The following is a 25,829-nucleotide window of genomic DNA, read 5'->3' on the forward strand; positions in this document are numbered from 1 at the left end:
CTCTCATATGTAGTTAAGTTATTAAACAGTACTCAATCGAAAGAACCCAAGGCCCTTGGGATTCTAATCTACTTCCTCTACTAACTAGATATATCATTCATGAACTACATTACTCTGAAAGAATATACAGACATCTGTGTTACCTAACTCAGAGGTCCCCAACCTCCAGGATTTAATGCCTGATGATCTGAGGTGGAGCTGATGTAATAATAGAAATAAATTGCACAGTAAATGTAATGCGTCTGAATCATCTGAAACCATGCCATCCCTGGTCCATGGTCTTCTCTGAAACTGGTCCCAGGTGCCAAAATGGCTGGGTACTGATGATCTAACTGACCTCACAGGATTATTTAATACTGGAATAATACAGGGGAATATTTGCTTTAACTTTAACAAAAAGTGAGCACAATCAGATACTCAAAATAGGGAATAAACATATACAACCATTACAATGTTAACTTTATTAGAAATCCTTAATCTATCCTAACTGAACACTAAACTTTTAAATTCACTGCCTAACTACATGCATTTAAGGGTGAGGGAACTGGAGAACTTGGGAAAGATTAGGTTTAACTGACTAAATGCCTCAGGAAAGGTTAAGAGCAGGACAAAGAACTAAATCTCTCGTTTTTCTGGAAAGAAAAGCAGAAATAATTAGGAAGAGAGTGACTGGATAATCTGTCATCCAAAGTGGGACAGTGAAGAGTGTGAAGAACATGCCATTAATAATCATACTGGGCAAACATAAACTGGGACATATAATCACTCTTCTCACTATACGTATGGTATATAAAAATTTTCCTATAGGCAATGAGGAATCAGAAAATTTTCAAACAGGAGAGACAACATCACATGTGCTTTAAGGAAGATGACTTTGACAGCAGTGAGGATGTGAAAGATATGAGGGAGGGAAATCAGGAGGTAGGAGGTTGTTTCAGTAATTCTATGATATGATGCTGGGCTAAAGTCAGGGCAGTGGAGATAGAGAGGACAAATCCTCTAAATGCATACTTGTTTTCAAAAGAACCTGAAGAAAAGACATAACAGCTAACTGCTTTCTTACAAAAGCAAAAAGCAACATGAGGCACAAAGAATGGGAGCAATGCTTATACTAGATCCTTACTTCATACCTAAATAGACTGTCATTTACCTAAATCTCCATGTACCAAATACAGAATTTCAGCTTCTTCTCTTCTTCCAACCAATCTCCACCTCTATTTAATTCTCAATTTGCTTTTGCTATCATTTCCTTTTGCGTCCCATCTGGCTTTTATTCTTTTAACTGTATAGCATACACCAAAAGGCAAGTGTTTCTCTTCCCCACCATCACTCTCAATACTGGTCCCTGTTTCAAAATACTAGTATATATATTTCCTTTCCAACTTAAGCCACAAATGCTTATTCAATGAATTAGGTTGTTCTGGCTATTAGGTAATAGTCAAGGGCATCTTACTGGATTTCTGAATTCTCAAGATCCCTGCAATGTATCACACTAGGATTATTTCATTGTTTTGTTCTACTGTTTGCTATCTTTCTTATACATCTGAATACCCTCACTCAATGCTTCCAAGGAAGACATTTTCTTCCTTCATCTTTTTGTCTGCCTGCTTTTTTTGAGAACAGGAGCTCCCGGTTCTGGGAATATAGCTGTACTACACTATTATATGATCAAAAAAAGGGTTTCAGCAAATGGGGCTAAAGTAGGTTTTAACAGAAGACTTGGATAAAGGCAAAGCAGATTTTGTTTCCAGACTCCCGTTTACCTGCCCTCCAAAGGCAAAATGCTTTTTCCTTTAGAGAACAACATTATGTATGTTTTTAAAAAAAAAAAAAAAAAAAACTCCACTGGCTGCCTAGCATAAAAGAATATTTCTCAAGCTGACATTCACTATCACAAAGGAGGGAAGACTTTCCTCTAGAAATTTAAAATTTTGTATTCTTATTTTGACAATAATCTACTCTTAATAATCAATGTAAATATATTCTGGATCATCTGGAAGACAGAGTAGTGCCATGGAATTTGTGTGTCTGAATTTGGTTTTGTGTTTACAACCATAGTAACAGCAACCTAATGGTGTGCACTAACGAGAAATTAATGTTAGTGTCCTATTATATAATAAATGCATTTATACCAAGTGAGAACCAAATTATGCCACATATATGAGTGAAGAATTCACAAGAGTTTGAAGACACAAAATAGATGGGAGAATTGAATTATTATTCTATATATGGTACAAGAATAGAAGCCTAAATAAAACAAAAGGGCTTTGTGTATATTATTCAAGTTGGAAAAGCATTAGTGTAAGACATCTGGAATTCACAAGGGTAAAAGATGTAAAGCATGCAAATTCACCATTAATCTTCTATTGCTTGCATGGTAACTACATCATTCCTCACATTCCATCCTGGCTAATACTTGAAGAGATATAATCAAGGGGAAAAGTACAGAATATGACACACACTAACACTGGTGGCAGTCTTGATTTAAAAAATGAGGACAAGGACTACTAAATAAGATCTCATGACCTCATTTCAGCATTGTACTGCTTAGAAACTCTATACACAGGATGAATACTTAAAACAGATTCAACCAAAAAGAATTTTACTTTTCTTTCTTCCTTAAAATAACATGCTTATTTAAAAAAATATGGAAATGCAGAACAAAGAAAATAAAATCACCTATACTCTTCTTACTCAAACTACCATTAGCATTTTGGAATACTTCCCTGTATTAATTCAATACACAGAATTCTCTTTGCTTCTTGTTCTTCTTTAACATGGCTGAAATCATAGTATACTACAAATCACTCATTACACTGTAACTTGGAGTAACTTTGCTGGATTCAAACTGCAGCTCGGATTCTAAATCCAAATAGGGCACCTATGATTTTGAGTTTAGAACCAGTGAGAGGACCTAAATATCTTCTGACTCATATTTAAAATAAACTTTAAATACCAAGACCAAAAGATGACTTATCTCAGAACATTTAGTGTTTACTGAAAACTTAAAAAGAGGGTGGGGGAGAGAGCAATGTCTTGATCAGTGAAAGCTACAACTTATTATTCTGGCAGTAAAATTATTACTGAGGTCTTTGTTTCTAAATAATGAATAATTAGTAATAAGAGGATTTTCTGAAGTGAAGTGAAGATATTTGATAATTTGAAGCAAAGAAACTTGAATAATACAACTTAGCAAGAGACCTACTTTGAATCTGGAAATGTAAATTATTTCACCTAAATTACCTATTATTATAAAAGATATATAACCAATTAAATGAACTTGTCAATGTTCAAAACAAGCTGTTCTATGTACATTTTTAAATATACAAGATCTCTGATTGAAATATGTATTAGAAAGTTGAGTATTTCCAACCCACAAAATATATAATGAAATATAAGAGTAAACTGGGAAGGGGGATATATGATGGCACATAACTAGAAGGTTAAAAAACTTGGTGTTAAACACACACACACATACACAGAGAAGAAGCTTAATCCTGACTTTGTCAGTCACATATGGAAACATGGATAAGTCATTTGGCATGTTTAGCTAGAGTTTCAGAATCTATAAAACAAGAGAGTCACTCTAGCTATAAACCTTATTGAGATTTTTTTTCCCCTCTGCATACAATCTCACAAATCAGACATGAAAATAACTTTTTAATAAAATCTCTCTACAATCACTTCAATTAACTATCAAAACAAAAAGTAAAATCTTCTCATAAGTTAGTACTTATGCTCTTAGAATTGGCTCCAACTAGAAGTTGAAGTTAGGCTTTTCCAATGGCTAGTGACATCCCGTGGGCATATCAACTGCTTTCAACGTATATATTAGTGAGACCAAATCTTCATTTTACTCTTGCTCCCAAAACACCAATAGGAAAGTAAACAAGAGAAGAACACAAAATATAATCTATATATCAGTAGTTTAAAAAGAATAAAAATATATGTGATACTGAATGCTATATGATACTGAATGTAAGTACCCTTAACTATGTAAAGAAATTACTTCTGAATTTTAAAGAGTAAAAATTTATATATAAGATCCTGCACTTAATGAAATTCTTTATTTGAAAACTATGCATATGTACTGTCCTCATCCTACAAATAAAAACCCAGATTGGAAACTTTCTACAGGAAATCAGTGGGAATGAAGCTATATACAATCAATGAAACACTGATGCATAATTATCCAATTATTTTTACATGCAGAAGTGCTGTTGTACTTTGTACTCTGACAGCCACCTAGTCTCAAAATAGTTTAGTTCTAGGACAATGAGAAATCCAACTTGTAATTAACTACTGGTTAATGTAGTTTTTAAAAAACTCTTTTTGACTCACCTTAGTCCAAGGATGTGCCTTAATTTGAGGGAATTTGAATTCCGTGTAGTTTGGGTTCATTTCTCTAATTTGCTCCCTTGTTGGTGTCCCCAGGACCTAGATAAAGAAAAAAAGTTATTGTCATAATTTTCTATATACTTATATAGTCTTTATGTTTTAATGCACTGGTTTCACTGGAAAAAGGAATTCCAAAGTTATAAAATATGTAACTCATTAAATAGACCAGACTTTATAAAAGACTTCAATTTCTGACTAGAGAACCCAAGCTATAGGTACTATACAGACTTTTATGGTAACAGTCATCAAGTTTGTACAAGAAAGGTCACTCAAAAATATTCAACTAAATATCAGGCATCTTTGTTCTGTCTAGAAAAACAATCTATTGTGATGACATCTGAAGTGAGAGTATCTTTTATTCATTTATCCATCAGTAAAGTAAGTCAAAGGTTTTATTATCAAAAAACTAATTAGGAGAACCTTGATTAAACATGGTCATCAAAAATTCCATTCAATCACTGAATATTAAGTGAATGTCCCTGTGTACTATGAACTATATGAAGAATACTAAGAAAAAGATTCTAACTATGAGAAACATATATTTGTGTGGAAAAAAGTATAACTATAATACAAGATAAAAATATATTGAAAATATATTGAAATATATTGAAAATATTGAATATATTGAAATATATTGAAAATACTTCATTACCTCCCGAACTGTATTAGGCACCAAACGAAGGAAAAGTATATGGACTTGACTGTATAAGACAGATGATGGGAGGAGACATTAAGTACTAAAATGAGTACTTTGAAGAAAAATGACACTTATTAAGTATCTTTATAACTCTAGTGCCCAATATAAAACAAGTTTGTTGAAATAAAATGTTAATCCATTTAATTCAAGGACAGTTGCACAGAAGGAGTAGAATGTAAAGTACTTCATCAGTGGTGAACAAAAAGGGCAAACTAAGAATTGTTGTTATTATTTCTAATTCTCTAGACTTCATTAAAACTTTCAGAACTTAACCAAATTTTGTAAAGTTTTATTCCTCAAAAGACATTCATACAAAAACAAAGTGTAAGCTAGACTGAGTAGGTACTGTGTAATTTAATTCATATAGAATTCTAGAACATCTTCTGCCTACAGTCACAGAAAGAAGATTCACGGTTGTGAGGAGCTGGAACAAAGTATTATAAAGAGGTACTAGGAAATTATTAGGGGTAATAAATATAATACAACTTCCTTTCCTTCGTGTAGTAGAATTCCAGTTTTACAGAGAAGCGAAGAGTATTGAGAAGGAAAACATCTGGTCTTTGTAACTGTAGCTATCAGATATTTGTAAGTTAGGAACTATCTATATTTAAAATATGAAAAATAAAAGTTTTTATTTTAAATAATAAAGTAAGCTCTTATTTTCTAAATTGGACTCTTGATGAAGGGTGTATGTGTGTACATGTATGGGAAAAAGGGAAAAGTGAAAAAGAAAGGGAGAGTGAACTTATTGATAATTCTGCCTTCCAAATGCAACTCCACTGGATTTTTTTAAATGCTAAAGAAAAACAACAACGTTAAAAAATGAGTATTTAAAATGCATACTTTCAGTGATGTTACAATCCACTAATTTCATTTTAAGACATATACTCTGATCTAGAGAAACTCTTTATAATATATACTAGTCTGTAATAGGGGCTTCCCTGATGGCTCAAGCAGTGAAGAATCTGCCTGCAATGGAGGAGACACAGGAAACGTGGTTTTGATTCCTGGGTCAGGAAGATTCCCTGGAGGAGGGCATGGCAACCCACTCTAGTATTCTTCCCAGGAAAATACCATGGACAGAGGAGCCCCGTGGCGAAGGTCCATGGGGTCACAAAGCGTAGGACACAACTGAAGCAACTGAGCATACACACAGTCTGTAACAATACAACATTGCAGGCCAAAGCAAAAATCCAAAAGCAGAATTAGTAAATAACGTGTGGCACAGTCATACAATGATATACTAACCAGCATTGAAAATAAATGAACTAGAGCAACATATACCTTATAGGATGAATTTCACACAGTGGTTGAGTTTTCACTCAATAATGGCTTTATGTAAAGTTTAAAAACTGGAAACACTAAACTATGTTTTAGTTTACATGAAAGTGAACTGAAGTGAAAGTTGATCAGCCATGTCTGACTCTTTGCAACTCCATGAACTATACAGTCCATGGAATTCTCCAGGCCAGAACACTGGAGAGGGTAGTCGTTCCCTTCTCTAGGGGATCTTCCCAACCCAGGGATCAGACCCAGATCTCCCACACTGCAGGCAGATTCTTTACCAGCTGAGCCACTAGGGAAGCTCAAGAATACTGCAGTGGGTAGCCTATCCTTCTCCAGGGGATCTTCCCGACCCAGGAATTGAACTGCGGTCTCCTGCATTGCAGGTGGATTCTTTACCAGCTGAGTTACCAGGGAATCCTTTAGTTTACATAGTTAGACTAAATCCAAGGCATGGAAATATTCACTAGAAAAATCAAGTATAGATTATTTAGCTTACTAGAAATAATGGAGGAGGAGGGACTGTGACTGGGGTGGGCATAAGTAGTTCTCTAATTCTAATTCTTAATATGAGTGGTACTTACATGGATAGTCACTTTATTATTATGCTTTAAACTTAATACATTTTGATATATTTTGTATTATGATATATTTCACAATAAACAATAATGACACTTAAGAAATGCCCACTCTCAAATCAGTGAGTATTTTTTGTGCAGTCTCCCCTTATTTATTCAGCACTTTGTTAGCACAAGGCACAGTCCTAACTCTCTACAAGCTGGTAAAAATGCCAAAAGAATGAGGGGTTGTATATAGACCATCAGTAAATCCATCTTTTTACTGTATGAACATATATCATATGAACTTATCGGCTATTTGGCTGACTTTTCCATATTTACACACTGTATAATGAAAAAGGCAGGATGCTCCTTGAAGTGAATGTTTCAATTCATATATGCTTTTTATTATAACCTAACAATATTCCTGGTGGAAGTAAATCAGTGAAACACACAACAAACAGCTGAGAAACACATGACATGCACACAAGGTTTGCTTAACATAAACATATAAGTTATAATAATTTATTTTATGTGAAAGCAAGAAGGTATACTGTATGTGTGTATATGTGAAGTCACTCCCATATTATCCCTAAACTGTCTCACAACCACTTAGATCTAAACATTTATCCCAAATTTTATATGTGAAAAATTTCACATATGAGAAAAGTTGCATCTTTTTTAAAACTGTGAAAATGTCCTCCCTTTATATTAACTACCGATTCTCTAATATTTTTCAATATATTTGTTTCATCACATTTCCGCTCCTCCATGCATATATCAATCCACCTTATTTTCTGATGCCTTTGAAAATCAGTTGCACTTATTAGCATACATATAATTAACTAAGGTTCAATATTTCTGACCTTTTCATCTAAGCATTTTTTACATACCTAGAATTCTCATTTGATATATACCAGGGCATGGATGTGGAAAAAAATCTTTTATCACAATGGGAGATTATCTGCTTTGATGTATAGTTATGATACAAAAAAGATTCTTAAATATACTTCTGATTGGTGGTCAGAGTTTGTGTTCTTTATCTTCAAAATGTGGATATTTGTGACTTTTAAGAAACTTAATTACTATTAATATCTAGTAAATGGAATCACTGATATATTCACTATCAATTACTTAAAAGCAATTAACCAAATAAACTAGCATATCACCACAAAATGGCAAAGGGTATCTTATTACTGTTACAGCCACATGACCTTGAATCACTAGAACTATTAGATGGACAAAGTGAAATTCCAATGTTGCTGTCTGTTTTATGTTTAATTTCTCTTGTCAAATATACAACTATTATAATAATTTTTCTGTTCTTTTTCTTGTCACTTTAAAATCTTGAAAAGCACATTGTCCCCAGGCTGGCTAATAGATATGAAAAGTAGATGGGAGATCCACTAGTCCAGGGATTGGCCAACCTTTTTTAAGGGCCAGAAAGTAAATACCTTAGGCTTTGTGGGCCAGAGAGCCTCTGTTACTAGTCAATTCCACTATTGTAGCACATGTGATCGTTTCACATGTAGAATTTTGATTGGAATGTTAACCGGCAGGAAATCCTATGGATGTGCACATTGTAAGTAATTCTATTGCCTAGAATTTTTAATCTCAAGGCCTAAGTTGTAGAACATCCTTGTTACAGAACTGCTTTGTGTATAAATATTGTGTTAACTAAAAAGCCTTATATAATAAAGTATAATTCTGTATAACTTGGCATCAGTAGCTCAATAAATCTGGAATATCATGCAAAGGCTTGCATTATTTTAAAAAGACATTACTATGGACATCTCTTTTTAGTAACTACTAAGTAACTGATATTAGAATTACTCTCTAGAGTAAAACAATTAGAAAACTGACTGACGAAATATTCTTAAGGAGAAGGTAAATATGATTCAAAAAGAAGGGAGTAGGGAACTGGTCAACAGATATAGGTACAAAAATGACAGAGGGCAGAATTGACAAACAAGGGCATAAAACAGCTATTATAATGAGGAGACAAACAGAGGATTAAAAGAAATACAGTAATTGCACAGTTGAAAAGTATGATATGTGAAGCTAAAATTTTTCTAGAGGTCTAACAACAGATAAGACACCACAGAAGACAATCAGTGAACTTAAAAAACAAAACAGAAACAATCAAAGCTGAAGTATGGAGGTAAAACAAGCTGGAAAAACATAGGTACATGTGACTGGAGTCTAAGAAGGGGCTTGGAGGAACAGATGTTGAAAAAATATTTGAAGAAATAGTGGCCAACATTTTCCCAAATTTGATGAAAATGCCATGAAACCCAAACAGTATAAAAACCAGTGATAAAGGGAAAGTTTTTCCCAAAGCAAAGAGACACATTTTATACAGTCGACAATAATACAGCCAACTTATCAGAAACAATGCAAGCCAGAAGAAAATAGAGACCTCTCTTTAAAAAAAAGGAATGAGAAACTGGAAACCAAGAAATTCCATATCCAGTAAAAATATCCTTCAAAAGAATGACGGGAACAGAACCAAGATGTCTTGATTTCCAGTTCTCTCCATTAATTAAACCACATAATAAAACTCAGGGCTACTTCTCTCCTTGAAATAGTGAAAAAAAATAAAACAAACAAGACATTGTTAAGCAAACAAAAGCTAAGAGAGTTTGTCTCCAGATTTTCACTACAAGAAAATACTTTAGGATGAAAGGAAATGAATGGTCATTCCTATCTACACTAAGGAATAAAGACCACTAAAAATTATAAATACAGACTATATGTATGACATTTCCCTTTTGCTTTTATTTATTTTTTTAAGTTGGTCACTGTTGTATTCACTTACTTTTTGATTTATTTATTTTTAACTGAAGGATAATTGCTTTACAGTATTGCACTGGTTTCTACCAAACATCATCACGAATCTCCCCTTTGCTTTTAAACTGGTTTAGAAGAAAACAGTGTTTAAAGCAAAATGAATATTACAGAAGTAAAATGTATGACAACAAGAGCACAATGGACAGGAAGGGGAAATGGAAATATGCTATTGTAAGGTTCTTACTTTATATGCAAAGTGGTATATTATTATTTGTAGACTGTGATAGATTAGGATGCCTATGTTTAATCTTAGAACAAACTTTAAGACTAAATTTAAAATTATTATAAATACTGTATGTTGATGAAAATATAAAACACTGAAACTCTCATACACTGCTGGTGGAAGTGCAGAACAGTGAAACTGCTCTAGAAAACAGTTTGATGATTTCTTACAAAGTTCACACACATTTATCACATGACAGCAATTTCAGTCCTGTTCTTTATTGAAGAGAAATGTAAACATAGGTTTGTTTAAACAAAAAGAGAAGCTTTACTCATAACAGCCAAAACAAAAAACAAGTCAAATGCTAATCCACAGGTAAATGGATAAACAACTCTTAGAATAGGTAATACAAAGATGGATAAATCACAAAAACATGATGTTGAACTAAAAAAGCCAGATACAGAGCACACACACACACACACAACATGATTCCATTCATATGAAATTCTAGAATAGGAAAAACTAACCTGCGGTGACAGAAAGCAGACTAACGGTAACCTGAAACAAAAGATGGGAGACTGCGAAGGTACACAAACAGGGTGATCAACTGTCCCAGCTTACCTGGGACTATCCTGGCAGATCTCTCAGTCTTGGGCAATCTGAGACATTTGGTTACCCTAGGCGGTACACAAGAACATGTTTGGGGATGACAGAAATGTTCTAAATCTTGACCAGGATAGTATAAATGTCTGTCAAAACTCATTAAACTGTACACTTAAAATTGTTATACTTTATTGTATGTAAACTACACCACTATGAAATTAATTTAAAAAGTAAAAGACCATTATGTAATTTGTGATGCCATTACTATACTAAATACAACCATGTTTATCTTTCTTCTGTTGCTATTTTAAGGCTAGCATGAAAAGTATCAGAGTCTGCCAAACCTTAAAATCAGAATTATTTTATATACAGTACATACAGTCTTTAAGAAAGCAAAGATGTGAATTAAGATGCAAAGGAATGTAAGGATGCAAAGGTAAGACGTAATTGAGAGGCATTAAATTTTTTTTTTCAGTCTCCTAAGTCACTCCACTCAATTAAAATATTTACTGAGTTCCCTTGCTCAAGGAACTGTAGGGCAGAAAGACTTGTACATTATAGTTAGCTGCTCAGTCATATCCAACTCTTTGCGACCCCACGGACTGCAGCCCTCCAGGCTCTTCTATCCATAGAATTCTCCAGGCAGGAATACTGGAGTAGGTAGCCATTCCCTTCTTCAAGGGATCTTCCCAACCCAGGGATCCAATCTGCGTCTCCTGCATTGCAGGCAGATTCTTTACCACCTGAGCCAACAGAGAACCCCTGTACATTATAAATCAAACTTCAAATAGCCAAGATCAGTACAACAAAATAAGCACAGAGATCTATGAGGTGAAAGTACTACAATGAACTGGAGTAAGGAAAAGATTCAGGAAAGGATGCTGGAAGGAGAGACAAGAGCTAATTTAAGCAAATGAATCAGACACACATTCTATGCACTCTAGGTATGAGGTAGAAAACAGCATGATTTGGGTAATTGTATCAGTTGAGTGTTGATAGAGAATAAGGATTAGATAATGGATGGATAGCAACATTAAAGTCTTAAAGGTTAACAAGCGAAAGATTATGAAGAGCAAAGATTCTGAATGCATCACAATCTGCAATCAATAATAACAACAACAAAAAACAAGTCAACTATCCCATTTCCACTTCTCAGTATATCTTTTATATATTAAGCTTCTACTAGGTTCAGAGTATATTTCTACTTGATTTATTTCAGCTGATTTATATTTGGAAATCATAAACTTTTTCATTTCATACATTAGAAAATAAATGTATGTTTGACATGGACCTTAACACTTCAGACACAAAACAAGTCTCAGGGTTCCCTCAAATTTTAAGAGATGGAAGATTAGTTTTTCCCCAGAAGCTTTTAAGACTAAAGGTACATTTAAAAAATAATTATTATTTCTGGATTTCCTAAAAACTGAGTGCCCCACAACTTAAAGAAAATGAAACTGCACATAATATTGTATATACTTTTCTATAACTATGGTATCTCTCACACAGTAAAAGGAGGGGGATGTTCAAAATGATCACACCATTGTGAAGAGTATGTACTCTGAGTTATCTGCTATTAGAATAGGATCTTTCCATTTATTGCAAAAAAGCATTTTTTAAGCCTACTATCCTAGAATGTCATGGGGGTAAGTGGTGGAAAGACTCAAAGATCAGAGATTAGCCTGTCACAACCCTTTGGGAAGTTGTTCAACTTTTATGATTAAATCAATTGTTTCATTTGTATCTAGTCCCATCACATTTGTTGTACAATTTTTTTCATTCATTTAGCTTCAAATTTAGCTAGACACCAATAAATATCAAGTGATGAATTATGATTCATGTCTTCAAAGAAATAAAGCTAAGAATCATCTGACAAAAGCTCTGAAATACACTTCTTTCACAGCTTTGCGTTTTAATAGCCCAACACCAGAGGTCGCCAAACTTCAGCAAGAGAACTACATGTGTGGCCTTTAAAACAAACTTGAAGCCAAAGAAATTCTATTAGAAATCTGTTACTCCTCTGCTTAAAATCCTTCAGTGGCTTCCAAGTGCTTACAGGCTAAAAGTGTTCTGGCCACTGCCCACACCTCCAGCCTCCTGGTAAACTGATACACTATCCCCACCATTCAGAACTTTATGCTTGAACCATAAAGTAACACATGATAGACCTGACTTCACTAAGCATCCCTGCCCAAATTAGCACATATGCCCTCCATTCCCTTCCTCTCAATGGTGAGTATCTTTGCATGTTTCAAGATTCAGTTCAAGAATTTCCTCTTAAATGAAATCTTTCCAGATAGGATTCTCTCCGAATAGGATACTTCTGCCTCTGTACTCTGATCAGACTTCTGGGGTCAGAGCTGCCTTACCTCCCCTCAATAAGTCTCTGAACTCCTTGAGGGCAAAGACCCTCTGTGTAGGCCCAAATGGTTCACTAAATCAACATGCTGTTAACGTGATGCACTCTGAAAGACTGAAAGGACACATGGCCATTATGAATTCAATCAAAGCTTTTAAAATAAGCAGATAAAAAATTTTATAACACAGAGGCAGGAGAGATTTCTGCATAAAAGAAACGTTTATTTAAATTGGATAACTGTCAGGTTAACTGGTCTATATCATAAATATGACAATGTGAAAACCAAAAATCATGTCACTGAGCTACTCTATTTCAAAATATCAGTATTCTACTGACACTGGAATCACTACATTTTCACTTCCAAAGGATTGATATAAAATGTTATGCTCTCTGGTATATCCCTACAAGTTACAGGTTTTAAACTTTTTAAATACACTATATGTAGGTAGCTAAAATACTTAACTATCAAAATAAGACAAGTGGAGTCACTCAGTTGTGTACGACTCTTTGCAACCCATGGACTATAGACTACCCAGGTCCTCCACTCATGGTTGCCATTTCCTTCTCCAGGGGATCTTCCCAACCTAGGGATCGAACCCAGGTCTCCTGCACTGCAGGCAGACGCTTACATGCAGATTTTATACAGTTTCTATTGACCTCTCCTATAATAAATGAGTGAAATTTTGGTATAAGGATTTTTTTGTGGGGTTTGCAATGTTTCTTTCTCAGGGTTTTCCTCTGATCTCCAAAAGGCAAGGAACCTTTCTCCCCATCCCCAAAGCTAAAGCAGCAGCAGCAGCAGCAGAATCATTAAAATCCCATTAGGAATATTAGTGAAGAAAAGAGCATCAAGCTGTCATGTTATTTTGAACACAACAAAAGTATTTGAATAAATTATTCAAAAGTATTTACTTTTGGCTAAAGTATTTATTCAGCCTAAACTAGTACAGGAGGGTCCCTTTGTGTGTCCATGATTTACTTCATTTAGCCCTGTGCCACCTGCCACTTAAGTGGATCTGAGTGCTTTGCAAAGCTATGGTCAGTTTACTGCCTTTCTTAAAATATGGTGGAAATAGCAACACACCCTTATCAGAAGTTCTGTAGGCAGATGTCTTCAATTTTGTCTTAAAAAACAAACAAAGCTTTGAGATATACACCCCTCTATAGAACTTACTTCTTTTTTAATATATTCAGTGGTGTACAACCATCAACTGCTATCTGATTTCAGAACATGTTCATCATCCCCAAATTAAACCCTGTACCCATGAGCAGTCACTCCCATTTCTACTCTGCCGAATTACTGACAACCACTAATCTACTTTCTGTCTCTACAGATTTGCTTATTCTCGACATTTCATATAAATGGAATCACATTAACATGTGTCCTTTTGTGCTTGATATTTTCTGTGATAGTCTGTATTTGACATTTTTCATTCATCAGCTGATGGACAATTGAAATGTTTATACTTTTTTGGCTATAAATAATACTGCTACAAACCTTTATGTACAAGTTTTTTTGTAGATAAATGTTTTCAAATTCCTATGAAGGGAATTGCTGCGTTGTGTGGTAACCCTATTATTTTGAGGAAGTGCAAATCCATTTTTTGTTTATACCATTTTACAATCCCTCGCGCAATGTATGAAAGTTTCAATTTCTCCACATCCTTTGGTAAGGATTCCCAGGTGGCTCAGTGGGTAAAGAATCTGCCTGCAATGCAGGAGATGCAGATTCAATCCCTGGGTCGGGAAGATCCCTTGGAGGAGGGCATGGCAACCCACTCCAGTAATCTTGCCTGGAGAATCCCATGGACAGAGAAGTCTGGCGGACTACAGCCCATAAGGTTGCAAAGAGTCAGGCACAACTGAAAAACTAAACACGCACATTACCAATACTAGTTATTGTGGGTCTTTATTTTGGCCATCCTAATAAATATGATCTAGTATTCATTATGGATCTGATTTGCATTTCTCTAATGACTAACAATGTTGAGCATCTTTTTTTGTGTGTCCTTACTGGTCACCTGTATGTCTTCTTTCGAGAAATGTTAATTTGGATCCTTTGCCCATTTTTCTCTTGGGCTGTCTTTTTATGGTTGAGTTGTAAGAGTTCCTTACTCTAGATAGAAATTCCTTATCATATATATAATTTGCAAAATTTTTTTGCCATTCTGTGTGTTGCCTTTTAATTTTCTGGATGGTAGCCTTTGGGAAACAAATTTTTAAATTTTGATGAAGTTCAATATATATGTTTTTTCTACTGTCACTTGTGCTTTTGGTTTCATGTCTAAAAAAAAAATCATTTACACTTATGTTTCTTTCTAAGAGTTTTACAATCTTAGCTCTAGAGGCCTATACATTTTGAGTTAATTTTTGTACATGGTGTGAGAGGTAGGGGTCCAACTTCATTCTTTTGCATATGGATATCCAGTTGCCCAAATATCATTTGTTAAAAAGACTACTGCTCCCCCATTGAACTGCCCCGGAAGCCTTGTCAAAGGTAATCTGACCATAAACATAAAGGTTTATTTCTAGACATTCAATTGTACTCCATTGACCTACATGCCTATGCTCACGTCGGTACTAAACTTTCTCACCCCCCTTTCTTGACGTTTAACTGACAAAATCGTAAGACATACTAAATGCACACAGTTGTGATTTTATATACATACACATTGTAAAAGGATACCTATACTATCTAGTTAATTAACATAGTCATCACCTCACACTTTTCTTTCTTCTCTTCCTTCTTCTGGTGAGAACATTTAGGTCAATAGTGTTATCAGCTATAACCAGCATGTTTTACATCAGATTCTCAGACCTCGTTCATCTTAGAAAATCTGTCCTCTTTACCAACCTCTCCTCATTTCCTCCACTCCCTAAACCCCAGGGGCAGCCACTTTTTTACTCTCTCTGATTGACTTTTTTCCTTTTCTTTTTAGACTCTACATACAGGTGATACCATGGAGTAGTTGTCGTTCTCTGTCTGGCTTATTTCATTTAGCATAATGCCCTAAGGTCTATCCATCCATGTTAACAAAAATGGCAGAATTTCCTTCCTTCTTGTGGCTTAATAATATTCCGCTGTAGATGCACTATCTTGATTACTGCAGATATAAAATAAGTTTCAAAAGTGGGAAGTGTGACTTTTCTTCCCTAATAAAATTTTATATTTGGCAACAAGTAGTTTCCTTCCCCCAAAAAAGGTGATTACTGTTTTGATTATGCAAATTATTCACTATAAAGTAAAACAAAGTCATTCTTGGTTAATACATAGTCACAGTGGTCATTCCCGCCCCCCCCCCCCCCAAGGTGAATGTCAGCCATAGTTGTAAGTTCAAGGTAAGGGTATATAACAAAAAGAGGGGTGGCAGATAGGATTAGAATCTCTTGGGTTAAAAAAAAAAGAAAAAGAAAAAAAACACCTCACTATATCTTCCAAACTTGTAAAAAAAAAAATCACACTCCCCTTTGAGACATGTAAACATTTTATACACACATCCCCTAGCTCTTGCTTCCTCTGAGAATCACTAACACTATAGTTCTTAGTGTTATAGTTTTTGTGGTGTTGTAGCACCACAAGCCAAGATTTTCTTTGTTTTCCTTCTATTATACGTATCAAGAAAACAGTAAGAATTGTTTTATAAATATAAAATATCAATCAGTATGCTTTTAACAAAATAAATGCCCCTCTACAAGAGTCCAGTGTTTCTTTATATTGAATCCTGAAAATAAACAAATATACAGAAGAACTCAAATTGCCATCGTGGAGAAGAATCTACAGTTGATAAGTGTACTATATTCCACAAAGAGTAATTTTGTGGGTGGTTGTCTGACTCAGGTTCTAAAATATAACTATTAACACAAAAGTTTTGAGGTGACAATGTCATGAAACTTAGGTTTATAAGAAATAAGTTTCTTTGAATAAATAAAACATATTCTGGCAACTTAGTAAATCATTTTATACTGCTTGTTTGGGATAAATTAATTTCAAATGGATGTCATTATTCTCAAGTCAAAAGCTAACTAGACCACATTGCCATGACACCACTTTTTCATGCCTGGGCACACTTACATATAAGCATATAGAGATTTAACCAAGTGTGAGTAAGTTACTATAGAGTTAGTAAAATTTCATAATAGCAACACAAAACTGATGTTTTTTCTGGCCTATGTACAACATATTAATGTAAAGATGCAACTGAGAAATTTTACATTAAAATGATTTTTCTAATACTCATTTACTTATTTTTAAAATGCTGACACTATGTGTGTAGTATTTATACTGCAGGAAGTTACTATAAATTGTAACCATTATTCCTTGCACTAGTATAGGGATATTTAATCTAGATATTCAAGATAAGCTTCAGAAAGTCCAAGGTTCACCTGATATCATGTGCCAAATTTTAGCATACATGTTTTTCTGGGGGTGAGTCCATTGCTATGAAAGATTTTCAAAGAGGTCCATGATGCAAAAGCGACTAAAAGTTGCTGCTCTAGTCAGTAATAAACAGAAAAATGTAAATAATAAAACAAGAATGAAAAAAAAAATAAAATATTTTTATATATATTACATATTATACATTATAAGTAAAAATCTGTACCACGTGGTATGCTTACTAGTTCTGGGGAGTGGAAAAGGGCGAGAGAACTAAGTTTAATATGTTGTCCCTGTAGTCTGTTAACAAGAAGAGCTCCATGACAACAAAAGAAATACCATCAAGTAACGTATGATTAAGCTCCAAATACATGTTAGCAAAGATACATCATCATGGATCCATCAAAAAACTTAGGAGAAAAATAATTTATACTTATTAAATTCTCATTAAATTAGTCTCTTAGACCTCTGTCTGAAAGACTATTTGATGGTGAAAATGTCAAGCCAAGAGACAGGGCATACAAAGGTGCTAAACAATCCATAATACGGAGATAACTGAAAGCTAGTATTTGCAAAGCAAAGATGAGGAAGATAACACCGAGCTGTACTTGAAAGCACAGGAATCCACTTTTACAACCTTGATTAATTTAGATGAAGTACAATTAAACTTAGCCCAAAGACATCACAAACTGATTTAGTATATTCATTACAATAGGATTTAGGAGCATTTTCCTTTATTTTGTGGTCACACATGAAAAACACTAAATTAAGTGAGTTCTAGATAATAAGTTGACATTAAGTATCATATTGTTTCCCCGAGAGCTACAAAATTCCATGAATAGAGGACACCAACTTAGCCAAAGATGAATCAGACAGATTTTCCTACCACCCAACCCTTCCCAGATGTGGCAGTCATAGTACTGATCTTCGTCAGCATCATCGTCTTGCTAGGATTAAAGGGTTAAATGTGGTAACATGTGTCAAGGGCTGAGCTCGGTGTCTGGTGCAGAGGAAGTGCTCACTGGGTAGCAGCTTTTATGACTAGCAGCATTTTACCAATATTTGAAAATGCAGACTTCTGAGGGGCCAGATAATCACTGATCTATTTGTCTAAATTACCCTGCAAAGCCCCTGGTGGCTCAGTCAGCAAAGAATCTGCCCACAGTGCAGAAGACCTGAGTTTGATCCCTGAGTTGGGAAGGTTCCTTGGAGAAGGCAATGGCAACCCACTCCAGTATTCTTGCCTGGAGAATTCCATGGACAGAGGAGCCTGGCAGGCTATAGTCCATGGGGTCGCAAAGAATCACACACGACTGAGTGACTAACACATGCTGCAAAGAGTCAAATCAAAAGACCAGGAAAACAATGATTTAGATAGATATTTGTAATAAAATGCAACCCTCTTAACTCTATGTAACTGTATTTATTTGTTTACTAACAAAAGATTCTGGCATAAAACAACTGAAAACATCCATTCTTTTTCAGTTTCTGGGATTACAAAAAGATGATTTTAAAAAAAAAATCAGTATCACAGAACAGTAAAAAATGAAAACTCCCCCCCCCCTTTTTTTTAAATAATTTTATTTATTTGTTTTTGGCTGTGCTTGGTCTTCACTGCTACACGCGGGCTACTCTCTAGTTGCAGTGCATGGGCTCAGTAGTTGTAGAGCACAGGCTTAGTTGTCCTATGGCATGTGGAATCTTCCCAGATCGGGGACTGAACCTAATCCCCTGCACTGGCAGGTAAGACTCTTAACCACTGAACCACTAGGGAAGTCTTTAATCCCATTCTCCACTCTCTTCAATCCCACTCTCCACTGCTAAATCTTCTGCTTTCTCAAGCTTTTAGGTACCACAAGAAACAAAGTTCACCTACTTAACTATAATAAAATAATCAAAAGATTATTTGGATCTCACTGTTTTCCACAGAAACTTTCCATTGTTTTCCAGAAACTTTCAAATTCCTAAAATTTCTGCTAGAGCTAAGATTGTACTAGTTCTTTCCCGTGTAAGAAACATCTATGTAAGTATCTAAAATGAGTTAACTACTGCTAAGAGAAAAGTATGACATGAACTTATTTACCAAAGACAAACAAACTCACAGACCTTGAAAAGAAACTTATGATTACCAAAGAGGGAAAAGGATGGGGGAGGGATAAATTAGGAGTTTAAGATAAGCAGATAGAAACTACTACTATATATAAAATGACACACAGCGAAGTCCTACTGCATAGCACTGGGAACTATATTCACGATCCTGTAATAAACTATAATGGAAAAGAATATACATATATATATACACACATACACACACACACCTGAATCACTTCACAGTACATCATAAACTGACACAAATAAAAAATTTTTAAAGGCATCTACATGTTTAATGTCATGTTTTTCTAAAAGACATATATCCAAATTTAAAAGGCTAGTTACTATAGCTATGAAAGCTACAGAAAAAGTCTATTATCAGAAAGGTGTACTCTAACTACTTCTGCCTTTAAAACTTCCATTAGAAAGAAATGGTCAACTTATTACAAAGCGTAAGTAAATATTTATGAAATAAATCAAATTATATCTCTAGGAACATTAATATTTAAAATTGGAAATTCTACAAAATGACTGGTTTCTATCAAATATTTAGTTCTGTGATATTTTAATCCCAAAATTGAACTCTAGACTGAAGCTCACCTTGCCTTACTTGAAGTTTGTGTTTTAAAATTTGGAGGGGGAAAAGAAACTATTAGTGAAACCTACAGCAGTCCCAGGTTCAGAATTTCCTAGACTGCATCATCTTGAGTACATCCGGGGAATTTTGGGGAAATCTTACATTTATGTAAGGAGTTAATCATATCTTTGAGAAGCTAAATATATAATTTTTTTAAAAGCAACCATCTATCACTGTACTTTTACATTATTCTTCTCAGAATCAATTATGTAATTCAGAATAGAATCTACAGTCCAATCTATGCAGTCAAAAAAAAATCACTTCATCAACATATACTTCTTCACATGAGAAATACAATTATTTAGTAAATCAAAAAAGTCCACAGAACAGACGGTGTTTTTGTTTTAACATACCTATGCACAGAAAAGTTTATAAAAATATTCATAGAAGTTATTTTTCATGATGTACTAGAACAGGAAGGGATTATTTTTGTTCTCCTTGTATTTGTGTCTGGGTATGTTTTCTGCATTGAGCACATAAAATTATAGTACATAGTGATAAAAAAAGCAATCAACATTAAAAAAACACTACCTTCTTTAAGTCTTCAGAAGACTTTTTCTAAACAACCCCACTGATATGACGATGACAGAGGTGCCAATGGACAATGCTGCATCACTGAACCTATGCTTGTGAAATTTCTGACAGACGTACTCCCAGAATGTTTTATTTTCCCCAGGTATCTGAAACCACATCAGATATGTCTTAAGATTATTTTAACTAGTATGTTAAGGAAGAATTTAAGAAATCCTACTATCTGAGACTTCCCACACAGAATCTCTCTTATCTACAAATGCTTTGAAAAGTTAAGCACTTTTTTGATACTCAGAGATTAAAAGGTATAATAAGATTCTGATCTGATAATCCTCTGTATGAAATCAATCTCAGAAAGCTAGGTGCTTTTCATACTTAAAAATGATTTTTCATGACTTTCAATGCCATACTGCCCTATACTTCTAACTTACTCTGAAGATATTTTAATTTTACTCTTAATATTCTGCAAAAGCATTGTTTGAGGATAGATAGGGAGGAGATTTAAAATGTTACGCTAAGTTAGCTCAGTTTAAAATACTCTGTGTTACTTATTCTATGAATTATTGGCATGGACATCCAAGCCAATAAAGTTTAATAAACAACATATACAATAACAATCACACTAACTTTTCTTATTAATTCCCAGGTAATTCCAAATTCATAGATGAACACTGATCTAGCAGCTTAATTCAGCTTAACTATTTCTTGAAAACTATTATGGTGCCTTTGGATATTAAAATGTAACAATAAAAGAAAGTTCCTGCTCAGAAAGTCTGTCGTTCAGTTGCTAAGTCACGTCTGACTCTTCGTGACCCCATGGACTGCAGCACGCCAGGCTTCCCTGTCCTTCACTATCTCCCGGAGTTTGCTCAAACTCATGTCCATTGATTGAGTCGATGATGCTATCCAATCATCTCATCCTCTGTGGCCACTTTCTCCTCCTGCCCTCAATCTTTCCCAGCATCAGGGTCTTTTCCAATGAGTTAGTTTTTCACATCAGATTAGAGCTTAAGTTCAGCTCAGAAAGTTTATAATTAGGCAATTCTACCATTTATAAAATTTATGAAGTTTGCTGTATGATTATTCCTTTTCTGCATAAACTCAAATTCAAAGAAAAGAGTAACTATTTTATGGGTTTGGGGGTATATCAGCTACCTCCAGATACTCAAGAGGAATACTCATGAGGTTTTCAAGAAAGAAAATGAAAAGAGAGCAGAGAAGAACAGTAACACAGATTCCCTAGTTTCCAAAAGAACTAAGGGCTCATGACTAACATCTCAAAAAAACTGAGGCTGGAGTTGGGCACCTGGGAGACCACTTTTCATAGAAAACTCAAATCTATTCTTGAAGTCCTGATTAGCAGAAATGGCAATATTTGCTTAAAATATAAAACGTCTTAATAACATTTAACTTTGAAAGCTAACATATACAACTCTTTTCTGACATACAACTTAGATCAGGAAAACTGGAACAGTTACATTAGAATTAGTTATGCTTTCTTATTTCAATGAAACATCATAGATATTCAATATGTAAAGTACAAGCGTACAGACAGGATCAACAAGACTTAGAGCTATATTAAACACACACAAAATTCCTACAATGTTTATTAACCTCCATGCAGTAAGATTTAAGAGCTATACCACACACACACACACACACACCCCCCACACCCTTACAATGTCTACTGATTAACCTCAATGAAATGTATAACTTCAGGTCACCAAATGGGTGGTAAATTAATACTGATGTTTTATCTACCCTGGGTGGTATTGCTTAAAAACTGTAAAAAGGGCTGAGAAGTTTGATATTCCAAACTGCCCTGGGACGTTGTCTAACATCCATTTTAACACCTTCAAAATATCTATATAGTGATCTTGGAACTTAGCTAGGTGATGACAATGTATAAGTGCAAGATGACAAGATAATATATAAATGAGAAGTGTTTTGTTTTAGAGTTGGCCTACTACAACAAATTAATCATGGACAACCTGCAACAAATAAGCCCTAAATAAAAATGAAGTCATAAAACATCAATAACAAACTGACAGTTTCTACTAAAATTAAATAAGAACAAACCAATATTAGTAGAAAATGGAATTAGGAGGGCTGACAAGAAGTGGTAAAATAAGCTTTGGACTTAAAGGTTTACAAGATATGATGGCAAGCACGAAATATATGACTTATCACAGTTATCCAGCTTAGCTTCTAAGCAATTTCATCTGTATTAATCTCATGAACGAACTCATTAAAATTAGTGACAAAGAATAAACCATCACATGGTTCTAAATTATAATTGGTAGAGAAATGACACAGTTCTAATAAGCTAAACATATATGCCAAATTAAATGGTGATATGTACAGAGAACTGTGGTGTGGTAAATTCAAATACATCAAACTGAAAGCCTGGGGATAGAAGAAATGCTGATTGGTTGTATTGACTTGATTGGTCAGCAAACTATGGCCCAATCCAGAGGACCCATGACTGTGTGGATCACAATAAACTGTGGAAAATTCTGAAAGAGATGGGAATACTGGATCACCTGACCTGCCTCTTGAGAAACCTGTATGCAGGTCAGGAAGCAACAGTTAGAACTGGACATGGAACAACAGACTGGTTCCAAATAGGAAAAGGAGTACGTCAAGGCTGTATATTGTCACCCTGTTTATTTAACTTACATGCAGAGTGCATCATGAGAAACGCTGGGCTGGAAGAAGCACAAGCTGGAATCAAGATTGCCGGGAGAAATATCAATAACCTCAGATATGCAGATGACACCACCCTTATGGCAGAAAGTGAAGAGGAACTAAAAAGCCTCTTGATGAAGGTGAAAGAGGAGAGTGAAAAGGTTGGCTTAAAGCTCAACATTCAGAAAACCAAGATCATGGCATCCGGTCCCATCACTTCATGGCAGAGAGATGGGGAAACAGTGGAAACAGCAGCTGACTTTATTTTTCTGGGCTCCAAAATCACTGCAGATGGTGATTGCAGCCATGAAATTTTTAAAAGACACTTACTCCTTGGAAGGAAAGTTATGACCAAACTAGATAGCATATTAAAAAGCAGAGACATTGCTTTGTCCACAAAGGTCCGTCTAGTCAAGGCTATGGTTTTTCCAGTGGTCATGTATGGATGTGAGAGTTGGACTATAAAGAGGGCTGAGCGCTGAAGAATTGATGCTTTTGAACTATGGTGCTGGAGAAGACTCTTGCGAGTCCCTTGGACTGAAAGTAGATCCAACCAGTCCATCCTAAAGCAGATCAGTCCTGGGTGTTCACTGGAAGGACTGATGTTGAAGCTGAAACTCCAATACTTTGGCCACCTGATGCAAAGAACTGACTCATTTGAAAAGACCCTGATGCTGGGAAAGATTGAGGGAGGGAGGAGAAGGGGACGACAGAGAATGAGATGGCTGGATGGCATCACCGACTCAATGGACATGGGATTCGGAGGACTCTGGGAGTTGGTGATGGACAGCTGGTGATGAACAGGACAGGGAGGCCTGGCGTGCTGTGGTTCATGGCGTCTCAAAAAGTCAGACATGACTGAGCAACTGAACTAACATGAACTAAGAAATGATTTTCGAGATAAACATTTGCCCTCAATTTGAGGCTATGAAACACTGACTTTGAACCATGATTAAGAGAATTTTCACATGCTCCTCAAAAGAAACTCATTCTTCTAATCAATAGACTTGCATTACTCAGTTATTACATTAATTTGAATTTCATCAATGAAAAATTTGTGAAAATTTGTTTTTCTGTTTTCTGTCCTGTTTTGTTTTCTGTTATGTATCTCAGACATCCAGGACTTCCATTTTTTGCCGACAAAGCCTAAAACGTTTTATCTAGCCCTTTACAGAAAGTTTGCCAACTCCTGTGTTAGAATACTAATTTGAATAATAATAAAGAATACAAAGGCTTTTAGGAAACAAGAAAATCAAACTATCCGAACTTAGACCTGAGTGCAGTGTAGCAATCAGGAAGGATGCAGATCTGCTGAACTAAGTTGAAAGCTTCAATCTGAAACTGAAAGATGAGTTACCAAAAAAAGACGGCAAATAGCAGTGATCTCAGGTACAAATCATAAAGAAACTATATGGACAGTAAGGAAGATTCTTGATCACACATGGTGTTTTCAATCACACTTGCACACAGTGATACCTAGCAAAATCATTTTTTCAAAAATATTTTTGCAAATCAAGTACAAGGATTTTAAAACAACTTAATCACAGTCCAGGAAATAACTAGTAAAAGTTAAAAAGAACCAACAAGGACATACTGTACAGTACAGGGAAATTTGCTCAATACTCTGTAATAACATAAATGGGAAAAGAATTTGAAAAAGAATGGACACACATATATGTATAACTGAATCACTCTGCTGTACCCAGAAACCAACGCAACAGTGTTAATCAGCCATATGCCAACATAAAATAAATTTTTTAAACAATAAAAAAATAAATACATAAAAACAAAAACTCCTGAGGCTTGCTCAGCCCAATAAAAACTAAATTCAAGCTGTCCAGATATAGAACAGGATGCATTCCAAAGTAGCGATATGATGCTTGAAGTATTCAAGAAAACACTGAAAAACCATCTTCCAGTAATGTAACTAAGCAGGTTCTCTCGTTGGATGGAGAATTGGGACAAACAAAACCGTTAAGGAGATTTTCAATTTTCCACTTCTATGAAACATTTGGAAAATCAAGACTAAAACCCAACAGAAGGTAGGTGTTGCTTCAGAATACAAACTAAGCTTATAATCAACCATCTAGTGGTCTGAATATAGAGACACTAGATATTTCTAATGGGGGAGGTTTGAGAACTTATTTAAGATATCAATATTAAAAGCTTTAAAATCTTAGTGCTTCTATTCTCAAGAGATAATATCCAATATCCAAGATAATAATACTTTCTATGATGTTGTTAACAAAGGTTTTGACAGACCTAATAAATAAAATTATATTAAACCCATACGTAAAAATTCTGCTTCTATCAAGTGGTCTAGTCATACATACTCATTTTTTCATTTTATAAATATTTAAATACTGACTAAATACAAGCATCTCCTAAGTGCTCAGCAGAGTATTACGAGCAGAGCACACGGTGAACAAAAACAGAAAAAAGACACAGTTTCTCACCTTGATTATTTCCACCAATTGATCCACACCACTGTCTCCTGGAAATATTGGCTGTCCTAGCAATAGCTCAGCCAACACACAGCCTGCAGACCATACATCTGAAGAGAAAAGAAAATAAGAGCTTATTAATATTACACTTT

At 34.8% G+C, this 25,829-nt stretch overlaps 1 protein-coding gene across 5 annotated transcripts in view; it reads right to left on the bottom strand.

Annotated features, from left to right (window-relative positions):
* GSK3B (glycogen synthase kinase 3 beta) overlaps positions 1-25,829 on the bottom strand; it is a 206,182-nt gene that overhangs the window by 41,218 nt on the left and 139,135 nt on the right. For all 5 annotated transcript variants that reach the window (XR_006270564.1, XM_043475009.1, XM_043475007.1 and 2 more), the window contains exons 7-8: positions 25,690-25,787; positions 4,342-4,437 (exon numbers count right to left, since the gene is read on the bottom strand). Coding sequence is in view for 4 of the 5 variants with exons in the window: in XM_043475009.1 (XP_043330944.1) it covers positions 4,342-4,437; positions 25,690-25,787 (194 nt within the window). In the remaining variant the exon portion in view is untranslated. The remainder of the gene's footprint in view (positions 1-4,341; positions 4,438-25,689; positions 25,788-25,829) is intronic.

Source organism: Cervus canadensis, chromosome 7, assembly GCF_019320065.1.
Source record: "Cervus canadensis isolate Bull #8, Minnesota chromosome 7, ASM1932006v1, whole genome shotgun sequence".
Classification (NCBI taxonomy): Eukaryota; Metazoa; Chordata; class Mammalia; order Artiodactyla; family Cervidae; genus Cervus; species Cervus canadensis.